This window comes from Eumetopias jubatus, unplaced genomic scaffold, assembly GCF_037043125.1.
Source record: "Eumetopias jubatus isolate StellerSeaLion01/CBP00866 unplaced genomic scaffold, mEumJub1_p1.0 scaffold_8, whole genome shotgun sequence".
Classification (NCBI taxonomy): domain Eukaryota; kingdom Metazoa; phylum Chordata; class Mammalia; order Carnivora; family Otariidae; genus Eumetopias; species Eumetopias jubatus.
Window position 1 is genome coordinate 135,475,632 of NW_028274814.1, and position 22,635 is coordinate 135,498,266.

At 53.7% G+C, this 22,635-nt stretch overlaps 1 protein-coding gene across 6 annotated transcripts; it reads left to right on the top strand.

Moving 5' to 3' along the window:
- Positions 1 to 238: 238 nt before the first annotated feature.
- On the top strand, positions 239 to 22,163 carry SEPTIN3 (septin 3). 6 transcript variants are annotated; one of them, XM_028115502.2, is made up of 11 exons: positions 239 to 1,559; positions 7,924 to 8,115; positions 11,036 to 11,164; positions 11,653 to 11,734; positions 12,713 to 12,850; positions 14,266 to 14,383; positions 15,206 to 15,301; positions 16,908 to 17,007; positions 18,249 to 18,300; positions 18,593 to 18,686; positions 20,824 to 22,163. In XM_028115502.2, exons 1-11 carry the CDS (start codon positions 239 to 241, stop codon positions 20,887 to 20,889), a joined length of 2,388 nt encoding a protein of 795 aa, XP_027971303.1. In that variant the 3' UTR covers positions 20,890 to 22,163. The 6 variants fall into 6 exon arrangements, with proteins under 6 accessions (XP_027971303.1, XP_087881518.1, XP_087881519.1 ...); XM_028115503.1 differs by lacking the exon at positions 239 to 1,559 and adding an exon at positions 3,581 to 3,714; XM_028115504.1 differs by lacking the exon at positions 239 to 1,559 and adding an exon at positions 3,581 to 3,714 and having other exon boundaries at positions 16,911 to 17,007.
- The last annotated feature ends 472 nt before the right edge of the window (positions 22,164 to 22,635 follow it).

Below are 22,635 nucleotides of genomic sequence, written 5' to 3' on the forward strand. Positions count from 1 at the left end.
CTTTAATGGACAACTACTCCGTAACATTTCATAGGAGTTAAATATTTTGCATTTTAAAATAATGTTTTGTTTTATAAGACCCTGGTAAACACTGACAACTAAAAATTAATTTGCTACTTGGCAAAGAGGTTTTCATGCTCTTTATTAACTAGGAATCAAAGCAATGCAAGCTGAGCACCTCACCCCCGCTTGGCCCCTTCTCTCTGTTGATTGCCTCAGGGGAAGACGGAAGACCTGGATGGACCACAATTTTGAGAGGCAGCAGCATGGAGCCCCGAGTCCTGGAGCCTCCCTCTCCCACAGCTACCTGCTGGGGCACCCTGCCCGCCCCTCAAAGCTCCCTGGAGGGGTGTCTCCCCTCATCCCTGTCCTCAGGAAAACCATCCGTCTGGATGCCTTTCCTCAAAGCCATATCCCACAGGCTTCCAGCAGACCAGGCCCTGGAGCCAGGGCCCGGGGTGTGCCCCTACAGGAGACCATGCCCCGGAAGCTCAGCTCCATTTCCTTAACGCTCCGTCAGAACAGCCAGGCATGGCCCCTGGGTCCCCTACCTTCTCACTGGGAAGAGCTGCCCACCCCGGGCAAGGAGGCTGCCACCCATGGAGGAGGTGGGCTGCCCAGCCCAGGCTCACAATCGGTGACTCTAGTGCCGGGGAGCAGAGTCCACTCTGAGGGTCCAGGGAACCCAGGTCTGTCCAAACCCAGCAGGATGCCCATAGTGGAGAAGCCTCTGGTGAGTTCCTACCTGGCCCTACCGTTTCAATCCCGGTTAGCCCGGAAATCACCAGGCCCTGCAGGGCCAGGCTCGGTAGGTCAGAAGCATTCTGTCCCAGGGACCGCCCATGTGACTACCAGAGCTTCTCCAGGAAGAAGCAAGCCCCGGTCCAGGGGTATCCCGAGACCCCGGCTGCATCTCCAAAGGGACACTTCTACCATGGGTCCTGCGACAGCCATGGCTTTGGCTCCTCTGGACACAACCAGGCTAGGCACAGCCAGACGTTTAACCACAATGGTCACGAACAGACCTAACTTGACTGCCCATCCGGCCACACCAAGCACATCCAGACTGGATACAGGCATAGAGTTGCCTGCTCTAGGTACCAAGCTGGACACAGCCATGGACTTTTCTACAGCAGGCCCAACCAAGCCGGGCGTGGTCATGGATTTGGCAACCCCGGAGCCAGACAAGCTGGGCAGAGCCACAGTTACAGGAGGCCCAGCCAAGTCAGGTCTGACCACAGAGGTTACAGCCGTGGACTTGGTGGTACCAGACCCAGTCAAGCTGGGCCCAGCCAGGAGAGACACAGCCAGGGCTTTGGCTAGAGCAAATACAGCCAAGCTGGACAGAACTACAGATTCTGTGGCTTTGGACACAAGCAAGCTGGGCACAGCCATGGGGGAGATCACACTGGACAGAGTCATTAACCTGACCATATCAGCCACGTACCCACTGATGCCAAGCGGAAGCACAGCCCCAGCGTGGGACCATGCTCTTACAGATGCTGCCACAGACTGGCCCGCAGAGCCCCGCATGCTGGACCGAGCCAGAGAAACCAAAGGTAAATGCAAAGAGCTTGGCTGGGGATGTACTGGGCTGCTGTGGGGGGCCAGGGTGTATTGGCCTGGAGATGAATAGGTTGGGCAAGGGAGGCAGGACTGTAAGGTCAGAAGTGAATGTGCTGAGGGAAAAGGGAATAAAATTGAGGGGCAGGGCACAGGGGACGTACCCTGAGTTGGGTCCCAACCTGCCAGTCAGAGGTGGGGTTGAGGGAAGTCACCAGAAGGAAAGTTTCCAGGGGTGACTTGTGGAGGAGCAATTATGCGGAGTCCTTCCTTTAGCATCTTCCATGGTTGGTTCTTTGGTCCCTGAAGAGCTGGAGTAATCAGGTGATCTACAGGTGGGTCCAGCTTTAAAAGCAAACCACCTGCATGAAAATACAGACCAGCACGTCAGTAAGTGGTGATTTGTCCAACAGCCATCACTATGGTGCTCCTCTAGATATGCGTAGTGACCTCACCCGAGACCTTCTAAATCATGCACATTCAGCCTTTTGGGAGGATATCTGTTGCTTGAAAGGTGCCCCACCTGATCTGCTCTTCCTTAGTTCCCCACCCCCGGCCCTTTAGTCCTGAAAGGTAAGTTGGAGACTTGTATGTATAGAAGTCCTATATAGAACTATAGATAAGTCAACATAAGGACTAGAAGTTCATTCGGTCTCGGAGAAACCTGGGTTTCTTCCTTTTCCTCATCTTTCACTCTCTTTCATCCCAACCAGTCTATTTCCAACTCTGTTGATCTATCCCCTCAGCACTTGGCTGGCTGTGCCCTCCTCTTTGACCCTCTGCCCTTGCCATGCCACAGTCCCCACCCTCCCTCCCCCACCCCCACTCCCGGGATGGGGGCTCTCTGTCCTCCACGCAGCTGCCACAGGGACTCACATATTTGATGGTGGCACTTTCTGCTAACAGTCACTGGTGACTCACCACTGGCTTCCCTCAAAGTCCAGCTCCTTAGCCCAGCTTTCAAGACTTTGATCTTCTCCAGCCTCTAGCTCTATATTTCCATCTGGAATTTTCTCTGCTGCTGCTGCTGCATCAGGAGCTATGAGTTGTCCACCAGCACCATGGGGCTCTCCGGTCTGGGTCTGCTCACCTCTGCTGCCCCTGTCCACAGAGCGCCCTTCCCCTCTTCCCTCCCACCACCATCTGCCTTTCTGTCTTGGCCCTCAGCTTCCCCGTGAACTCTTCCCAAATCCCTCTCTCCCCAGGATGCCCACCCCTCAGCACTCGAGTACCCTATGCACACCCCAGTCCCCTACATTAGGACGGTCCAGCTGTCTCCCCCACAAGGCCTAGAATGGTCATCCCCATCCCTGTGCCCCCAGGGCCTGGCAATGCACTGTCCATTAATGTTGACTGAATGCATGAACGTTTTTTCTGACGGGTAAATTGAGGCTCAGGAAAGTTCCTGATCAGCTCAAGGTCATGGGGCTCATCCTCCAGAAGCCAGGCCTGGAACGCGGGCCCCTGACTCAGGGCTCCGCAGGCACCCGCGCCTGGGCAGAAGCCCGCTGAGCCCGCTCAACATCCCCACCACCGCGTGACTCGCGCGCGCACCGCACTAGCTGCTGCCATCGGTCCCCGGCGCCCCCCGCCCCGCCCAGGCTTGAAGGGTAAGAGGCGGGGAGTGGGATGGGGGGGGGCGGGCAGGGATCGAGACTGGGATGCGGGCACCTCCCTACCCCGCCCCCCCCCCCCCGGCCCGGCATCCCGAGCTGCAGGCACAGCGCCCCCGCGCGCCTCCCGGGCCGCCTGCAGCCGGGACCGGGTACCCGCTCCCGCGTGCGGGCGGGCGGAGAGCGGGTGCGGGCGCGGGCGCCGTGGGAGGGGGAGGGGCCCTCGGCGGGGCCGGCAGGCGCGCGGGTCACGTGGTGCGGGTGGCAGCGGCGGCGGCGGCGGCATCTGTGCGCGCGGGCAGGGGCAGCGGCGCCGAGCAAGCCGAAGCGAGGTCCCGGGCGGGCGCGGCGGCGCGGGGCGCAGGGGCGGCGCGGCCGGGCCGCGGGCCGGGCGGGTGGGCGGAGAGCGCGGAGGGGCGAGGCCCGGCTACAGGGGCCGCTCTGCCCAGAAGGAGCCCGCGCCCGGCTCCGCCTTGCAGCCCCACGCCCTGAGCATCTCCCCGGAGGAACAGAGACAAAGGAGGATTCATGTCCAAAGGTAGGGCGGCTGGCCGGGCCACCGGCGCCCGCTGGGAGGAGGATGCGGCCCCGAAAAGCCCGGCCGGAGGTGCTACCAGAGGGAGGGTTGCTGCGCCGAGGAGCCCACGCGCGGTGACATATGCACGGACACACGCACACACCCCAAGATATACATGCCGGGAGAAATGCACACACGGGATCGCGGGGAGTTCCAGAGGCCCACGGACATACCAGCAGGGACCCAGATGCGCACAGGAAGCCCCACGCTAGAGCACACCAAGACACGCACACACATGCACACCACGCACAGGTATCAGGGCCACCTACAGCCAGATAAGAGACCTGTGCGCTGACACATAGGCCCCTTCCCCCCCACACAGGCGCACACTGAGACAGGCACCAGCTGGTGGTCTCCAAGGGAACTCATTGGCCTCCAGAGGACTGGGATGGGGGAAGGGGGTGTCCCAGGGCCCTTTGCAACTGTGAATAGGAAAGGACCGAGATGTCTTCTGTGATTCGTTTTCTGGGAACGGGGCTGGAGCTGCGGTGGTCTGGAATTGCCTCTGCGGGTGGGGGCGGAGTCTTGAAGGCTGCTAGGGCTGGGAGCAGGGGACGATCTCCAGCGCTGGAAGGGAGGAAGAGACCCCTCCCACCCCTACCCCTCACTGAGCCAAGGAGGCAGGTGCTCTTCTGGAAAGATCCCCTCCCCCTGCTGCCACCTTCCCAACGGAGGGGTGGGGTCCCTGGGCCAAACAAAGACAAAGCCATTCATTTGCCTGTGTAAAAGAAAGCACTGGGGTCCTTGCTTGGCACAGGGAGGGGGATGCTGTTTCTGTGGGGGATTCAGCTAGAGCTGAGGCAGGTGGACATTGCCTCTCCCTAGAGCGTTGATGGGGCAGGTGGCCCCTGGTAGGGGGTGTGGCTGACAGATCCCCCTCCTCTCTAGAAACCCTGGGAGAGCTGGGAGCTTAGGAGGACCCCAAAGGACCATCTAGGCAGGATGGCACTTGAGCTATATCCTGCTCTGACCTTCATCCTTAGCTCTTCCCACCCTTAGGGAACCCCCATCCAATCCCTGTTGCAGGGAGGGAGAGGGTCTGCCTTAACAGAGTCTGCTCCCTTGACTGTGGCCTACACATGAGCCATTTGCTGGGTGGGGGTCAGCTGCTCTGCAAAGGGAGCAGCCCGTGAGGGAGAAGAAAGGTGATGGTTCTAAAGTGACATCTGCCTCCGTGCGAGGTGTCCTTCCGTCCATCCATCCATCCATTGACATCTGCCCCCCTGCGAGGCGTCTGTCCATCTACCATCCATCCATCCATTGCTGAGTGCCTGTGTTATGCTAGGTTCAATGGGGCACAGAGATCAATGAGACATGGCCCCTTCCCTGAAGAAGGATGGGCATACGTTCAGTGCCAGGTAATTTATCTCCATGCTTTTGTATAACCTTCACAGCAACCCAGCAACGTAGGTACTGTGCCCATTTTCCTGAGGAGAAAACTGAGGCTCACAGGGGTCATCCAGCTGGGAGTTAAGCCTGGGCCAGCTGTCCATCTGGGGTTGGCATGGTAGGAACAGGGATGCTGTCTGGGCAGGGGACAGAGCTACAGAATTCCACTCCAGAGCAGCATCGTCCTGTGCCCTAGAAATTGTTATGTACTTGTCAGTCACCCTCACCACACAGTGGACCTTGGGGGCGAGGACCTTGTTTGGGGTCCAAAAGTATCTTTGGCATCAAGTCTAGCGGGTTGGCTGGAGTAGGCTTCCGAGATTTGGCAGCACATGAAATGTCCTGGAAAGAATGGAGCGAAGAAATGAACGTGATACGAACAAGGTACTAAGAAGAGGGGCTCATATCAGGTGGGAAAGCAGAGGCTTTTCTAGAGGTAGGCCTTGAGCTGAATGGTGAAGGGGGAGTAGGGGTCAGCCAGGGGCTGGAGTGGGCAAGGGTCGTCCAGCAGAGGTCATGACATAGTGACCTGCTGCACGTTTGCAGTGCTCATGGCTGACGGGTGGTTGCTGTTAGCATGTGGCTGGCATGTAATTGGCATAGGGTTGGGAGAGGTGACTTGCCAGTAGATGCTCCACGCAGTATGTGCATGGGTGCTAGGAGGTGCTTGCTGGTCCTAGAAGTTGCCTGGGAATCTAGTGGGCAGCCCCCTTCTTGCAACCAGCGTCTGTCTTTTGGGAACGCTCTTTGAAGATGCAGCTATCGATGGGCTAGAGCTGAGCTGGCCATAGTGAGGGCACACCCATTATAAGGATACCAACAAAATCTCCCGAAAATAAATACAAGACTCACTTTCCAAGTCTGTAAAATAGTATATGACACCCCCCCCTCCCGTGGATCTATCTCACAACATGGTTTGTGAGAACTAGCAGGCGTGACTGTGAGGCATGAGGGAAGTGGCCTGGGCCAGCCGTGGCAGCAGCTGGGCAGGGAAAATGGGGCATGGCCCCCGGTGCAGGTGGGCTGAGTGGGGCCCGGGAGCCACGTGCAGAGAGTGGAGGAGCAGGCCAGGCTGTGAGAGTCAGCTGCTGCAGGGCCCCCCTAGCCAATCTTGCAGCCGCCTTGAGCCGGCTGGCTGGCAACAGCTTCCTGGGAAGCAGGAGGGAGGCACGCCAGGCCCTGGGGAGGTCCCGAGGCTTCGTCCGATTTGGCTTTGCCTGGGAGTGACAAGGAAAGAACAGTTTCCCATCAGGAGAGAGAGTCTTGCCAGGACCGGTGGCAGGACCAGGTGGTGGCGGTACAAGAACAGACTCCTGGCTGAGTCTGGGGGTGGGGGAGGGAGACACTCCTGTCCCCTCCCCCTCTTGCCCATCTGCTGCTCCATCAATTCTCCCTGGGAGCCTGACACTCTGCAGGAACCACAGGATTCCAGAACGGCAAAGCTGGAAGGGGTCCTTGAGAGAGCGTTGAGTCCAATAACTCTGCTCTGTAATTAGCATCGCTTGCACACGCCCCACCTCATTTGCCCTCCGGACAAGCTGGTGAACTTGAAAGGGGTGTGGGGGCAAGAGGGTGTGGAAGTGTGAGGGGTATGCCGGGTGCTTCTAGGCATCATTGCTCATGTGATGCTTACCACAGCCTTAATCGTGCTCCTAGCCAGTTTACAGATGAGGAAGTAGGCTCACAGGGGTGAGCCCAAGTCCCCACATTCAGCAAGCAGCAGGGCCAGGCTCCTTCCACTTCACCACACGCACACCCATTTTATGGATGGGAAAATGGAGTTGCTCTATACTGAAACCTGCCCTGGGGGACATTGGCCCCATGAGGAAACGCACAGATTTCCTTTGTGTGTGAACATGCCTGTGATCTGCCAGACCTAGTAGGGAAAGGCTCTGTCCTTAGCCCCCCCTTTCTTTTGCCACCCCCCATCCCAAGAACACACTATGTCATCTTAGGCAAGTGGCTGCCCCAGTGCAATTGCGTCTCATCCCCTCCCCACTGGTCTGGTCAGAAGGAGAGACTTATTCCTCCCACAGATTTAAAACTATGGCTAGGATGGTGCCTGGGGATCCTCAAGGCATAGACACTCCTACTTTGTAGTGGTGCTCATGGAAAAGAGGGACACTGAGGCTGGGGGCAGGAATGATGCTCCTGCAGTGTGAGGGGTAGCTCTATTTGCTTCTAAAAAACAAAGCAACTGAGGTCAGTGACAGTCAATAGATGTTAAGTCCAGTATCCTAAAAGGTCTTAGCCCTTTCTTTGAGGAGGCAGAACTCAGGTCAGAATAACCCCAGACATCTCTTAGACCAGTGGTTCTCCATAGGGTTATGCTGCCCCCAGGGCACTGTCTAGAGATATTTTTGGTTGTCACAACTGGCATCTAGTAGAGGTCAGGGGGGCCACTGAACATCCTACAGTGCACAGGACACCCCCCCTCCAATAATTATCCAGACCCAAATCTCAACAGGGCCAAGGTGGATAAGTCCTTGGATTAGACACACAGACGTGCTTTGGAGCAGTGAGTGCACCAGAAAGCACCCCAGCAGCTGGAGAGGCTGGGCACTGATCCCGATCTGGCATCTGACTTGCTCTGTGTTTTGGGGAAGTCCTTCCCCCACAGGCCTCAGTCTCTCCATCTGTGAAATGAGGGACCATACTGGATGACACTTGAGGTCCCTTCTAGTCCCAACTCTGTGTGATTCTGTATCAAGAGAATAATACTGTGGCTTCCACGTGACTTCTTTTTTCCTCCAGCCCACCTCTCCCACCTTGGCTTTGCAGGGCTCCCAGAGGCCAGGACGGACGCAGCCATGTCAGAGCTGGTGCCTGAGCCCAGGCCTAAGCCGGCAGTGCCCATGAAACCCGTCAGCATCAACTCAAACCTGCTGGGCTACATCGGCATTGACACCATCATTGAGCAGATGCGCAAGAAGACCATGAAGACTGGTTTCGACTTCAACATCATGGTGGTCGGTAGGGAAGGCCATGGGGTCACTGGAGGCCATGCTGGTGGACAGAACCGAGGATCCTGTTTCTTTCCCTAGGATGGGCCTCAGCCCTGCTTCCCCTAGGATGAGCTCTTTCCAGGAGGAAAGATTTCACTATGTGGATCACAAAAGCCTGATTCTCTTCTCTCCTGAAGACTAGCTGATGCAGGGGTGGGAACTCTGGGTGGATGGTCAGCCTGGCCCCAACACCAGTGGGGTGGACACAGGTAGCCTCTTAGCCCTGCTCAGCCAGTTTTTAGGTGTGTGGCGTGGGGAAATCATCTGTGTCTTTCTCCACTGGTATCAGATGGAGGGTGGTCTTCTTGTGATCTTCTGTAGTGCTTGAAAGCTTAAAGAGAATTTGCAGGACATTGATTGGTCACTAAGTAGTGTTGCCATGTATTAGCATGTAAGAGCAGGAAGGGACCTTTGCCTGATATTAGTGAGATATTCACTCAGTTGCTGAAACAGGGACCTGGGCATCTTCTTTCTTTCTCCCTTATCCCCCAATTCAATCAGCCATCAAGACCTGTCAGTTTTCCCTTGTAAATCTCCCTGAAGTCTGCCCACTTCTTTCCATCTCCACTGTGACCACTCTCAGCTAAGCTAGGGCTCCCACCTGGATTGCCACAGCCCCCTGACTCAGTGCTACTCAAAGATTAGGAGCTGACTGGAGTTTAAATCATCTAGAAAGTCTTGCTGTAAAAAAAAAATCTGCTGAACTAGTGTGTTTAGTGTTATGGTCAACTTACTTTCCGGTGCAAATTTCTTATCTCAAGAACGAGTAGCAAATGGTTCAAGGACCATGGCCCCAGGCCACCCTGTGAGTGGCATTGACCCTCCCAGTCCTCTGTCTTCTTTCTGTTTCAAACCATTATTCACCAGTGACTGAATAATTTTCCCAACCTGCAGAACTCATCAGGTCACCCATCCTACTTAAACCCTTCAGTAGATTTAAGGGCTTAAGTTCCTAGCCTGGCCTGGTACTCTCTCTCCACTCACCTCTTACCACTAACCATGGTGCATTCTACTCCTCAGTGGTAAGTTCCCCTGGACTCGCTGTGCTCTTTTCAGCCTCTGAGACTTTGACTCTGCCATTCCCTCTGTCTAGAACCCCATTCCAGCTTCTTAGGGGTCTTTCAGAGTTTCTCTGCAGGTTTCAGCTTAGTTGTTGTTTCTTCCTAGAAGTCCTCTTTGATTCCAGAGAGACTGGATTACATTCACTTCAGTTTGCTGCCGTAATACCCTGTGGTTCCCTCTTTCATGGCGATTATGGCAACATATCATAACTGCCTGCTTGTGTTTTGGTCTTCCTCACACTAAATGGCTTCTTGAGGGCAAAGGTGATGTCTTGTTTGCCTCTCTACCTCCAGTTCTAGGACAGCACTTGGCATTCAAGGGTACTTAGTGAGCAAATGACCTCAGAAAATAGCCAGACCAGGAACAGCAAGTAGAGGCTGTGCAGGCTTCTTCTCTCCCCAGGAGCACCACAGGGAGCGATATTGCTGGTCAGTCACGGCTCACATCTGGGACTGAGCCCACAGGTGGCCTTTTTAACATATTGGCCTAGGTGGCTACTACTGATTGATCATTTGGAATGAGACATGCACCTTGTCTGCTATCCCTGGTTTCATCCAGTTCCCTCCCTTGCCATCAGTTGTCAGTAAAAAAAACTAGAGGAGCAAAAACATGGCTAGTCCCTGGTGTTCAGGGAGATAGCACTGCTGGGTCTGGAGCCTTAGGCCCTCGCCCTCCCACTAATATACCACAGGAATGTTCTAGCCCAGAACTTCTGACTTTACTGTGCATGTGATTCATCTGGGAGTCCTGTCAAAGTGCAGATTCTGAATCATAGGGCCGAGGCAGGGCCTGGGATCCTGCATTTCCTTACAAGGGTCCAGGTGACATTGATGCCATTGAGCAGTTGTAGGGCCTGCTTGAGCAATCCTCATGCGGGTACAAGTTTGAGAAGCATGGCTCGGACCGGTGGTTTTCAAGTGCCTTTTAGTTGCAGAACTCCTCCTCGGAATGAAATCTTCTGTAGATTCTGTAGACCTGTATAAAACAGTTCAAAATGGGGCGCTCGTCTGGCTCAGTCGGTAGAGCATGTGGCTCTTGATCTCCGGGTCCTAAGTTCAAGCCCTATGTTTGGAGAGGAGCCTACTTAAAAAAAAAAAAAAAAAAATACAATACAAAAAAAGAAAAAGACGGGTCAAAAGGGGGCACTCATGAGGGAAGTGGAGGTGAGAGACCAGCCCTGCCCGCTCAGCTGCCCCCTCCTCTCTCAGTGCCCTCTCGGGCGTTTATCTGCATGAGGTATTAACTGTAGCACTAGAGTAGAGTGGACACAGAACCAGGTTCCTTGGGTTCAAGGCCCTGGTCTTGCATTTATTAGTTCTGTGACCTTGCACATACTTTATGTCAGGTGGGAGTCAATCTCTACGACCACTTGAGCTGGGGATACAGAGAGCTCTGCTATGGGATTCCCAGGGCTGTGGGATTCAAAGGCAAATTTGGCTAACAGAGGTGAAAATGTCGGATGCACTGAAGCAGTAGCAGAGGGCAAAGTAGTTCTGTCATTCAGTTTAGTATTAGTAAAGACGAAAAGTTCAAGTCCGGCAGGCACAAAACAAAAAATCGCTACACTAGACAAAGGCAGAGGTTGTGCCCTCTCCCAACAGTCCTGGGGCTCCAGGAAGGAGAGAATGTGGAACCCAACACTCTGGTACCAGGGAGCCATTCCCACCTGCTTGCTCTCCCACTCAGTCCTCTGCCCCCCACCCACCATGAGTGGTAAAGTGGCCTGGATCGAGGCTCTAGAATTCTGTAATCTCATGGGAGAGATGGCAGGCTCAGCAGGTGGACACGGGTCTTCCCCACCGTGTCATCCTCCTGTCTTGCGGCAGGTCAGAGCGGACTGGGCAAGTCAACGCTGGTCAACACGCTCTTCAAATCCCAGGTGAGCCGAAAGGCCTCCAGCTGGAACCGGGAGGAAAAGATTCCCAAGACGGTGGAGATCAAAGCTATTGGGCACGGTGAGGACCAGGCAGGGACTCCAGTGGCCACTGGTCAGAAGGCTCTCTGCCAGAGAGGGAGAGACGGGCCTACTGGGGGAATGAGACAAATGGAAAGCAATCTCAAGACAGAAGAGAACGGAGTAGAGCCGACTCCTTGGTCTAGAAAAGACGGGGGGGGGCGGTTAGAAACGGGGCTTGAGCTGGATGGGAGAGCACGGGTGGGATTCAGGCAGCAAGAAGCAGGGAAGACATGCTAGGTGCAGGGAACAGCATGAACAGAGCTGCCAAGGTGGGAAGATTCAGGCAGCAAGAAGCAGGGAAGGCATGCTAGGTGCAGGGAACAGCACGAACAGAGCTGCCAAGGTGGGAAGACCCTGAACCTGACTTTTCCAGTAATTGGTCCCAAGGAAGGAAGGAGCCTGGGTCTCCCTGGCTGGTAGGCAGCAGGGTAGCCGGCATCAGCCCGACGAGTGACTTCCCTGGTGCCTTTTCTGTTCACCCCCCAGTGATAGAGGAAGGCGGGGTCAAAATGAAGCTGACCGTCATCGACACCCCGGGCTTTGGAGACCAGATCAACAATGAAAACTGGTATATGTCTGCCTGTGAGATTTCTGCCCTGAAGACGCTGAACATGGTGCAGATTCATTCATTTGAGAACCAGCTGCGCCCTTCATGTTGAGGGGCTGAGTGGGAAGGCGCGCTAAAGGATGGGCGACGGGGGCTTTGTAAGGAGGCGAGGGAAGAGGCCCAGGAGGGGGCCGGTGCAGAGGGAATTTTGGCTGTGGGATTGCCTGGAGGTGGCAGCAGGGCAGGGCAGACAGAACAAGGGGAGCTGTGGCACAAATATGGGCTCACAGGAAGGCTGTGGCCAAGCTTGGCCTGTGGGCAGTGTCATAACCTTGCATGAAGAGAGGACGGAGGGGAATTTCCACGAGGAGAGCACCTCTGGGAATTCACAGAGCAGCGCGGCCGTCAGCATCCCGCCAAGGATGTAGATGGAAAGTTCCAGGCAGGGATTTGCTCCCAGATAGGGACAGAGACCGTGGTTCCTCTGTGAGGGAGCTAGAGTTGGCCGCCCATGGGCAGGGCCGCCAAACCACACAACTTAGAACAATCTTAGAAAGGTGACCGGTTGTCCTCTCCTCTGGTCATAGGCATGCTCCTTAAAGGAGAAAGGAAGCAATGGCATTGACAACAGTCATGCTGATGCGTTGTTGCCATGTTGAATACTTTCTATATGCCGTTGCTGTGTTAAGTACCGTACATCCGTTCTTTGTCATCCGTAATCCCTCCGGGAACCCACTGGTACTCAGAGAGGGGCAGAGACTTCCTCAGAGCCTCCTAGCTAATAAGGAATGGAGGTGGGCAAAGTGTGTGCCGCTTTCCAGGGTGGGGTAGGGTGGGGTGCTGCAATTCATCTGGCCCATTCAGAGGACTAGGTTCCCGTGGGAGTTTTGGCCTCGCTTAACAAGGAAAGCCATCCGTGAGGGCCTGAGCGAGAATGGTCCACAGGCCTTTCTTTCTGGGACATCCATCTGCTTTCTTCCCATCCCCCCGCCCCCCCAGCTGGGAGCCCATTGAGAAGTACATCAATGAACAGTATGAGAAGTTCCTGAAGGAGGAGGTCAACATCGCCAGGAAGAAACGCATCCCGGACACTCGTGTCCATTGCTGCCTCTATTTCATCTCCCCCACGGGGCACTCGTACGTACCAGTCCCTCCCCCACGGCCGCGCCTCGCTCCGGTTCGTGTCACCTGTGCCCGTTCTGTCGTGGGTAGCCAGTCCCCCCGCATGGGCCCCAAAGCTGTCAGGGCCCTGTGATCCCCCGCAATGTCTCCAAGACAGTCTGACTCTCTCACCAGGAGAGGAAAGCTGGCCAAGCCCAGTCCCCATGCTGCCCACTGGCATTCTAGCACAACTGTACCAGCAGAGAGGAGCCTGTATGTGGGTGCAGAGGGCTCCTCGTCTGTTCGGGAGATACCTGCTTTGCACAAAGCTGGGGTGGGGCGGTGGGCAGCAACAAGAGTGAAACGGGGAAGGGCAGGGCTACTGGATCAGGTGGCTGTTTTGGTGGGGTAGGGACCCAGCTGTAGGTATTTGATGGGTGGGCAGCCCAGCGTGTCTAGAGATGAAGGCTGGCGACGAGCAGGTGTGCAGGGAAGTCGGTTGTGAGTGGCAGATGGGGCCGCGTAACAGGGAGTGCCAGCGTGGGATGGAGGGATCTAGGTGAGCAAGCAGGTGACCTTCCATAACTTATTACTACACCTGACTGCTGGGCCAGAGTTCAGTTCCTGAGCGGACGGCATGAGCAAGGTGGGCCCCCAATTCTGGAAGAACCAGGTACTCAGCAGGTGTTCGATGGTGGGGTCTAGGAACTCAGTAAAAAGATCAGCGTTATTCCTCCCTAGAATGTGGACCCAAGGTCAGAGCAAGCCAGCAGATAGCCTGACTTAGTAAGTGGCCCGGACTGGGAACTAGAGCCAGATGGGAGCCCCAGAGCCTAGAGGGAGCGGGGCCCTCAGATGGGGAGGGCCTGGGCCCTCAGCTGGGTCTCTGCAGGACTAAGTGTGGGCTGGGAGAAGGCTCATCAAAAGGTGCGGTCCTGGGGCGCCCGGCTGGCTCCGTCGGTGGGGCACACGACTCTCGATCGGGGTGGTGGTGGGGTCATGAGTTCAAGCCCCACGTTGTGCAAGGAGATTACTTAAAAAAAAAGTGCTGCCCCATATGGAGAATAAGATACACGAGTAACCATGACACAAGGACTTAAAGGGACATAAAGGCCGAGACAACAGTCCGCGGCTATTCCCAGGAGAAAAAGAGTCCCACGTCAGGAATGCTGCCCTGAAGGAGCAGTTTGAGCAGGGCTACGGGAGGGGCAGGATTTGAAGAGAAGACGAGACGGTGGTCCGAGGGGGGGCAGAGAGTCGCAGCCTGTTCCACAGGCGGTAAGAGGCGGTAAGGCGCTGGGAGTGCATCAGGAAGGAGACGGGGCCGCCCCTTGGCCTCAGCCACGTTCCCCGTCTAGTCCTTCCGTCCCAAGGGTGGCCCTGGTGTGGCGGCCGGGGCGGACCGGGGGAGGGCAAGGTGGCTCTGACACCCTGCCTTCTCTGGGCCCCAGCTTGCGACCTCTCGATCTGGAGTTCATGAAGCACCTCAGCAAAGTTGTGAACATCATCCCGGTCATTGCTAAGGCTGACACCATGACCCTGGAGGAGAAGTCTGAATTCAAGCAAAGGGTGAGAAGACCTCTCCTCCTTTTCCTGCCTCCACCCTTCCTTCCCCTCCTCTGGCCCAAGCTGTGTCCTCTCCTTGATTATTATATCCCTGCTTTCCCACCCCGCTCCCACTTAACCATTGAAGAGGCTGGGCTGGTCATATCTGCCGACCAATGGTGAAGAGCCGTTAACAACCTCAGGCTGCCTCCTTCCCACCCTCCAAATTTACTGGTGAAGACCACTGAATACATAAATCACCATGGGCTTGAGAAAGCTCTCCTCGATGTTAGATTGCTTGAGGGGCCAGACTAATTAATCATCTGCCCTCCAGTCTTTATTAGTGTCTTCTATAAGCTCCTCCCTGTGCTGGATGCACGGGGATAGAAGTGGGGGCCTGCAAGGGAGGTGTAAAGACATTTGCTGCCTTTGAGAAACTTACAATCAGGTAGACCACTAGGAGTTCCTGGATGGCTTCCTGGAGGAGGTGAGACTTTAGTCGAGCTTTGAGAGAGGGCAGACCTGGAATATGATACATAGCAGCATGAGCACATACTCAGTAGTGCTGCTTGTTTAAACCCTAAGCTTCTGGATCCTGAGATGAGCAAGCTGCATCCCCAGACTATTCCTCATCTCAGGCTGGGCTGTAGCAGCTGTATGACTGGGGCTCCCATTTATTAGGATCTTCCTGCTGCTCAGGGCCTCAGAGTTCAGAGATGACCAGATTATCAAAGGCTGCATCCATCCCTCTGATTTCAGCACACACACATGCTCACACCCGTGTACAGCTCCCCCCGCCCCATTATCCTGACACTTGGCTACCTTGCTTCTCTTCCTCGCCCCTAGGTTCGAAAGGAGCTCGAAGTGAATGGCATTGAGTTCTACCCCCAGAAGGAATTTGATGAGGATTTGGAGGACAAGACGGAGAATGACAAAATCCGGGTGGGTGCCTGGGGCTCTGTTCAGCACACAAATGCCCTCAGCACGAGTGGGATATGGATCGTGTACCCCTTCTGTTTTGCTACCTACTTTTCCCCTTTCATACTGTCTGCCCACCTTGCCTGACCCAGACCAGAAGTGACATGGGAGAGGATGGGGAGTAGGGCCCTGGCCAGGACCGTGAACCCTGCATCCAGGAAGCCAAGGTTCGCGTCCATCCGCAGACTACCCCAAAAGCCTCTTCTTCCCCCACAGGGCCTGGAAAAACCAGGGTGTGGTTGATGGAAGGGCCTGGGTAGGAAGAGCAACAGGCGGGGGTCCAAGGTGTCTATGCTCTAGTCAGAGCTCTGCCTCAGTTTCCCCTCTATAAAGTGCAGAATTCAGGTTAGGTGAGTGGCTTACAGGCTTTTTTTCCCCCCAGAGGAACCCTTTAAAAAAATTAAATGTCAAACAGGACTCTTGTATATAAAACATGAAAACAGAGCTGCTCTGGCTCAGGGACACGGGCACAGACTGCTGTCTTCTCAGCCCTCCCTGGGGTGTCTCCCAGGGATCTTAGGGCTTCATGTGATTTCTACGATCGCTCTCAGTTCCAACCTTCGACAATTCTGGGATTTTACATCAGAATCCTGAGTTTCAGTCTGGGCTTTTCTACTCACCACTATGACCTGGGACAAGCCATTTACTTGCTTTGGTCTTGAATCACCTCCTCTGTTGAGGGTGGATCATCTATCAGAAGCCCTTTATCTAGTGTAGTTGAGACAGGTAGTTGGTCAGTTAATGGAAAACGTCCACTGAAGTGAAGAAATTGTTATAAAAAATGATGTATGCAAATCTTAAATGTTTTTAAAACATTATTTCACTAAATTATTAAGTTAAAATAAAACACATCCATCACATTCACTTAAGCATTCTTTTCATATAGAGACAAGGCCTCTCCTTTGAGGATAAGTCTGGTCTTAGGGCAAGAGCAACTCACCTTTCCAGTCTTTCAGAAACACCCAACTTGACTTTCAGAGAAACCATTCTCCACGGTCATACATCCTTGGCTTAAATAATAGTTTCTCCAATAGCAAGTACACATCAGGCAAATAGATTTGGGAACAAAGAGCTGGCTCTTGGCGAATATACAACCCAAGGGCGGGAGAGGGGAGCAGAAGAGCCTGTGAACCTCAGAAGGTGACCTATGGGATCTGAGAGGTCAGTGGACATGGGTCTCTGCCAGTAGGTTTGATGGGAGGTAGCGTAAAGCATCCATCACTTGGCTGTCACATGGGTGGGTATACTGAAGAGCTCTATCCTAGCTAGCTCACAGAGTTGTTCCAAACCAAACTGATGCGTTAAAGTCTAAAAAGTACAAAGCTTTCACCTGTTGAAGGAAAGCCAACCTACTGAGGTTAACCAGCCAGGCAGGGGTGTGACCAGGGCTGGACCCAGGACTTCAGACTCCCTTTTAAGAGACAAAAGCCTTGCCCTTGCCATCAGTGGGATCACTGAATGAGCAGCAGAAGTATGTAGTTCAAGGCCAGAGGCCCAGGACCGTTGGGCATCCTGTCCGTGGAGGCCTGGATGGTAGGAGGCTGACATGCATGTGTGTGTGGTTTGTCAGCAGGAGAGCATGCCTTTCGCTGTGGTGGGAAGCGACAAGGAGTACCAAGTGAATGGCAAGCGAGTCCTCGGCCGAAAAACTCCCTGGGGGATCATTGAAGGTAATTCAGTGCATCTTCTTGAAGAACTGGCCGCTGCTGGTGAATTATGCTTACTTATTCAGCATCTAGAGTTCAGGGCACTATCCTGGCATGTCAGATACAAAACGAAAGCCAGCCAGACCCTGCCGTAAGGAGCTTACAGTCTAATTGAGAAGATGAGTCTCAGAGACAGGGAGCACTGAAAGAGCGATTTAGCACCTGACCGGGAGGCCCTGACTTGTGCGTCAAAGGAGTGGAGAACGGGGAGAGACTAAAAAGCACTGGAAAAACCGGAGGAAGGTTTTCACATGAAAGGGGACATGATCTGACAAACTGCTGGAGGGTGGTTCGGATGTGGCTGTTTTCGTTTTGTTGGGAATGGATGTGACCTCGAGAAGGTCAATACCGGTTCTGAAAGGTTTCAAAGAATTGCTCCCGTGATCTCATTCAAATATGATAACGCTCTACGGGGAGCAGGGGAGGCATGCCTGTACTCAGAACATTAGCCCCCGAGGGCCACGAGCTTCAGACAGGTGAAGGGTCTTGCCCAAGATCACACAACTTGTTGGTGGTTGAAACTGAGATTTCAGGGCTGGAGTTCAATTCCACAACTGAATTTATTTCAGTTCCCAAACCAAGTTCGTCCCATTGGATCATATTGTCTCTCATTTGCCGATGACCCTATGTTGAGATTTTTTTTTTTAATGGCATTTTCTCATCCACCTTGAATTGGAATCATTTATGAGGAAGTCTGTCCTGTCCATTAGATTGTGGGACTAGGGCATTCATGTCTTAATCACCTTCTGCTCCCACAACGCTTAGCAGGTGGTTTGCAGATAGTAGGTACTCAATCTGTATTGAATTAGATTCATCGTGTAGTGCGTGACCTTTTTTAAGATGGTTCGATTGTTACATTCTGTGTGTGTTACTGTTTTCCAATCGGATTATAGCTCCTTGAGGATAGGAATTGTGTCTTAGGCCTTTGGCCAGCTTTTAGACCCCCTGTGTATTAATTTTATTTCCTATAAAATGGGAAATCTAATAGTCCTGATTAGCTGCTGTTTCACAGATTCCAGAATAGTGTTGTGCCATTGTTCCCGTGTCCAGAAATGCCCAGAGGAGCAAACCTCTGGAAGGCTTACAAGACATCACCTGTCCTGTCGCTGTCTCCTCAATGCCTTGGTGACGAGAACAGAAGCGCGCCTGCTGGGTGTTGCTACATTAGTGAAATGACCACCTGTTTTGTTTTGTTTCGTTCACAGTGGAAAACCTCAACCACTGTGAGTTTGCCCTGCTTCGAGACTTTGTCATCAGGTGAGATGCACCCCTTCCCTCAGAGCAGGTTAATTTATGTGGGGTCAGGAGGCCATCCATTCAGGTCCACTTCCTCCATCTCCAGGTCCCTCTGACAGAGCTCTCTGCCCCCCGTTCCAGGTCCCATCATGAAGCAGAGGGGGCCGAAGAAGTATTATTACTGGCTCTCTGGCCTGGGTCCCGGTTATTGGGCCCAGGCCGCGGGAGTGATGCGTTGACCTCAGATGTGGGTCCGTCTCTTCCTCCCCACCCCTAATCACACCCCTCTCTCTCCTCACCCTTTGTCCTTCAGGACCCACCTCCAGGATCTCAAGGAAGTGACACACAACATCCACTACGAGACCTACAGGGCCAAGCGGCTCAATGACAATGGAGGCCTCCCTCCGGTGAGCGTGGACACAGAGGAAAGCCACGACAGTAACCCCTGACGGCCCTTTCTCTGTATCATCACACATCCCCACTTTTCCACACACACATCCCAAAACCACCACCAACCACCTTCTTGCTTTCTACTCTGTCCCACAGGCCTGTCTGGTGTTTGTGGAGTTTGTCTACAGTGTGTGCATGTGTGTGTGCATGTGTGTGTGTACGAGAGGGAGAGAGAGTGTGTGTGCGTGTGTGTGTGTGTGTGTTTACCTGTGCAGGGGTGAGGTATTTTCACTGCCCTCCCTGGTAGGTCCCTTGTAAGTTTGGTTCCTCCATGGCTGTCCATTATCTGTCTCCTTTCCTTGTGTCCCAGAACAAAGCCGTGTGCCTCACTCAAGAGGTCTTAGGGGAGGTTTCACTTAAAAATGATGGGGAGCAGGTGAGCCACAGGTAACTCTTTCTTATCTCAGAGCCGCCCACAAACAGGGACTGCAGAGACTCTCTGAGGACAGCTTTGGAGCTGGACCTGGTGGGGAGTGGGTGGTGGGGCTTGGCCGTCCAGGGTAAGGCTAGGACTTCCTAGGAGAGGGAAAGTCAAGGGAGAGCAGAGCAGGCTGGAGCTGGGCTCCTGCAGAAAGAGTTCGTGCCCAGAAGTGGAGAAAAGAGCTCCACCCTTCAGCATGTGTCGTCTCCACTGTCCGAAATCCACCACCTGTCGCTGTCCGTCCTGGTTGCTGACTGCTGCTTTCCACGCGCGCCTCACCTCACTCCCCTCTGTTCCCACCTTCTCCCCCTTCCCTCATTCCTTCATCCTGCGCCTCTCTGACTTCTTCCACTTGCTTGGAGTCTAATCCACCTTAGCTACATTTCCATATTTAGGATTTATGCCCAGTCTACTTCCAAAAAGGACTTCAGGCCACTTTAAAATAAAATCACAGCCAAAGCACGTGACAGTACACACTGGGATTACGGGATTACGAGAGAAATCAGACCCACAGAGATGAGCAGGAAAGAAAGTTTCCGCAGCGCAGGGTGGACCCGTGTGGGCCCAGGCAGAGGGGGAAACACGATGAGTTACCCAGTTCCCAGTAGCTGGTTCGAGAAGCACACGCGCTGGTCCAGTGAGACAGCCTTTCTTTGGGCACTGAGTTCTAGAAGAATTAAATCTAAAGACATATCAAGAGCAATACACAACCTTTGCCTTTCTCAGTGGTTTGGCTACAGAGGCAAATCGGAGACGCCACCTCACTTTTCTCCATCAGGATTCTTCCTCCTGAACAAGCTGTCTTCTCTACTGCTCGCTTCTCATTCATGCTTGAGCCCCTCTGGACTTCTGTTCTCTCTCACTGTGCATGTCTGTCTGTCTGTGTCTGCTTTTCCCCGATTCCCGGCTCCTGACTCCTGTAGACATTGCTAATGATACCCACAATCATACAGTCAGCCTTTTCTTGCCACCCCCTTCAGCCCTGTATTTATTAATGCATAGATTTCCCCCACTGGTTTTACAAACAAGTTACTCTTTCTCCTTCAGTCTATAAGGTGGCTGAAACTTGGGGCTGGGGGAAACAGTTTAGCCTTAGGTAAAGGGAAAACACCAACTAGCTACCATTTACAATGACCTCATACAACGTCCTGTTCCATCTCCTGGTCCAGCCCTTGGTGTTTTACTGGTCCACGACAAATCCCAGCATTTCTAGTCTCTTATCACTTAGGTGCTAGGAAAGCACATAGACTTCAGACCAAGACTCGGTGGGCCAGGGGAAAGAGGCGGGTGACCCCAAAAACTATGGTCTCTGTCTTTCTTGGAGGCTCTTTACCAATCCAATACACATCCTCCCTCCCCCACAAAGTTATTGCAGGGTAAGCACCTGTCAGGATAGAACAGCATCAGGGTTAAAGCCCGGAGGTTGCTACATTTCCACAGGAGAGGGATCCCCAGTGTATACAGTGGGCAGTCATGTGGGCAGACATGGGACTGGCCGCGAGGACTGGCAGGGGAGGCCTAGTGGGGTGGTGGGCGTTGGAGAGGTGGAGTAGAGGATGATGCTTGGCACCCCTACACCTTGATGTCAGCCTTCCCGGAGAAGCTGTTTTATGTGTCTGCTGCCGGCCACTGGTCTCCACACCCTCAACCGTTCTCACCCCCCCCCCCCGCAGGGAGAAGGCCTCCTGGGCACTGTCCTTCCACCTGTGCCAGCCACCCCCTGCCCCACTGCTGAATGAAGGCCATTTCAAGCGCTGCTTCTCCCTCCAACCCTCCCAGCTGTTATTGCTGCAGGGCTATGCCCTTTTTAGAGCTGTCCTTGCCCAGCCCACCACCACCACAGCCCCTCTCAGCTCTCAGGAGATTGGAGGGCCCAGCTATCTCTTTAGGACAGTTGCTTCCCCCCCCCCCGTATCCAAACCACCACCCCCCCTCCCAGTGGAATGGGGTTCTCGCCAGCACGGCCCTCGTCCATCGTCTGTGTCAGCCGGTCCCAACCCATCCGTAGGGGGAAGGAACTCATCAAGAGCTCCTTCTACCCTTGCAAACCCATGCCAGCTACTTGTAACCATCTCCAAGGGGAAATGGCGTTGCTCCCTGTCCATTCATCTGCATGAGCTACTCTTGGCTTCCTTCAAGGGTCAAGAAAGCAACTTTTCTGCTTGTCAGATTTGTTGAGGTCAGCCATGTGAGCCCCAGTGTGGGACAAGGGTGTCTCCTTCATTGCTTAAAGCTTATTTCTAATGATGGGTCACTACAGATGTGGGGGAGCCAGGCCTAGGGTCACTTTAAAAAAAATAGCCATTTGTGGCTGGCCCCAGAGTTCAGCTTCATGCCCTCCCCACCCTGTAACGCAGCCGCTTAGAAAGAGTGGTTTTCCTGAAGAGACGTTCCTGGAATTGACTTCCTTACTCTCAAACTTAAAAAAAGAACGTAAACACAGACACGAAACTCCAGAAACCCATGGGATGTGAACTCTAGGAAGAAAAAAAAGCACCCTTCTGTCCACTTAGCAATAAGAGGGATCTCTTCCCACCTACTCTGACTACTCCTGCCCCAACCTCCACCCTGCTAATGTGAGTAATGAATTAGCCTGGCCACAGTTGGTCACTGTAGGCTAGTGGAAAATACCCAGTGGAGGGCAAAGGCCCCCATCAGATGCATGAATGTTTGCGAATGTTGGCTGCCACTGCCCCACATACTGTGTCTGTATGGGATTCTCCCCGCCCCGCTCCCCCTTTCCCCCACTGTCTCCACCTGGACACTACTTTCTCAAAGGCTGGTGACTTGTGGGCCATTCATCTACAACTAAGTCCTGATGGAGCAAGAGGCCCAAGCCTAGGGGATGCAAGAACGACCCATTTCTTAAATGTTACCAGTCCCAGCCAACTTTTGGGTGACATTATGGTTAAATTTCCCAATTGAAAACAAGCCAACAGACCCTCAAACTGGTTGTGTAAATGTTGCTAGACTTTATGTGTTGTACAACTAAACATTGCTGTTTGAACAAGAACTGTCCGGCCTGTGTCTCATTTGTGCTCCTCACTCCTTGGCCAAATTGGCCATTACATCGCGGGTGGAGGGTGAGACAGGGATCGTCTTGGTAAGAAGCAGCCACAAAAATTATAGATGGAAAACATGTCATGAGATCAGTTGGTCTTCATTTGGCTTGAGGTTGGACTTCAGTCATTATTCTACGGAGTTTTGTATTCAGAAGGAGTGGTGGAGCTATCATGCTAGACCTTGAGGGATGCTGTGCTCTGTACAGCCTGTCTCCTTCAATGAACACAAGGTTTATTTTCATTTAACTAATTTCCTAGCTTTTCCCTCCTTCCTCCAGAAGGCATAAAACCCAATTCTATGAAAGGAGTGGGCCCATCTTGCCTAAAGACCTGCCTACTGTGCAGTGAATACTTTAATAAGAGTTAGGAATTTACATCTAAAGCCCTAGTTTGTTTCTTGTCTTTTTCAAACTTAAAACAAAC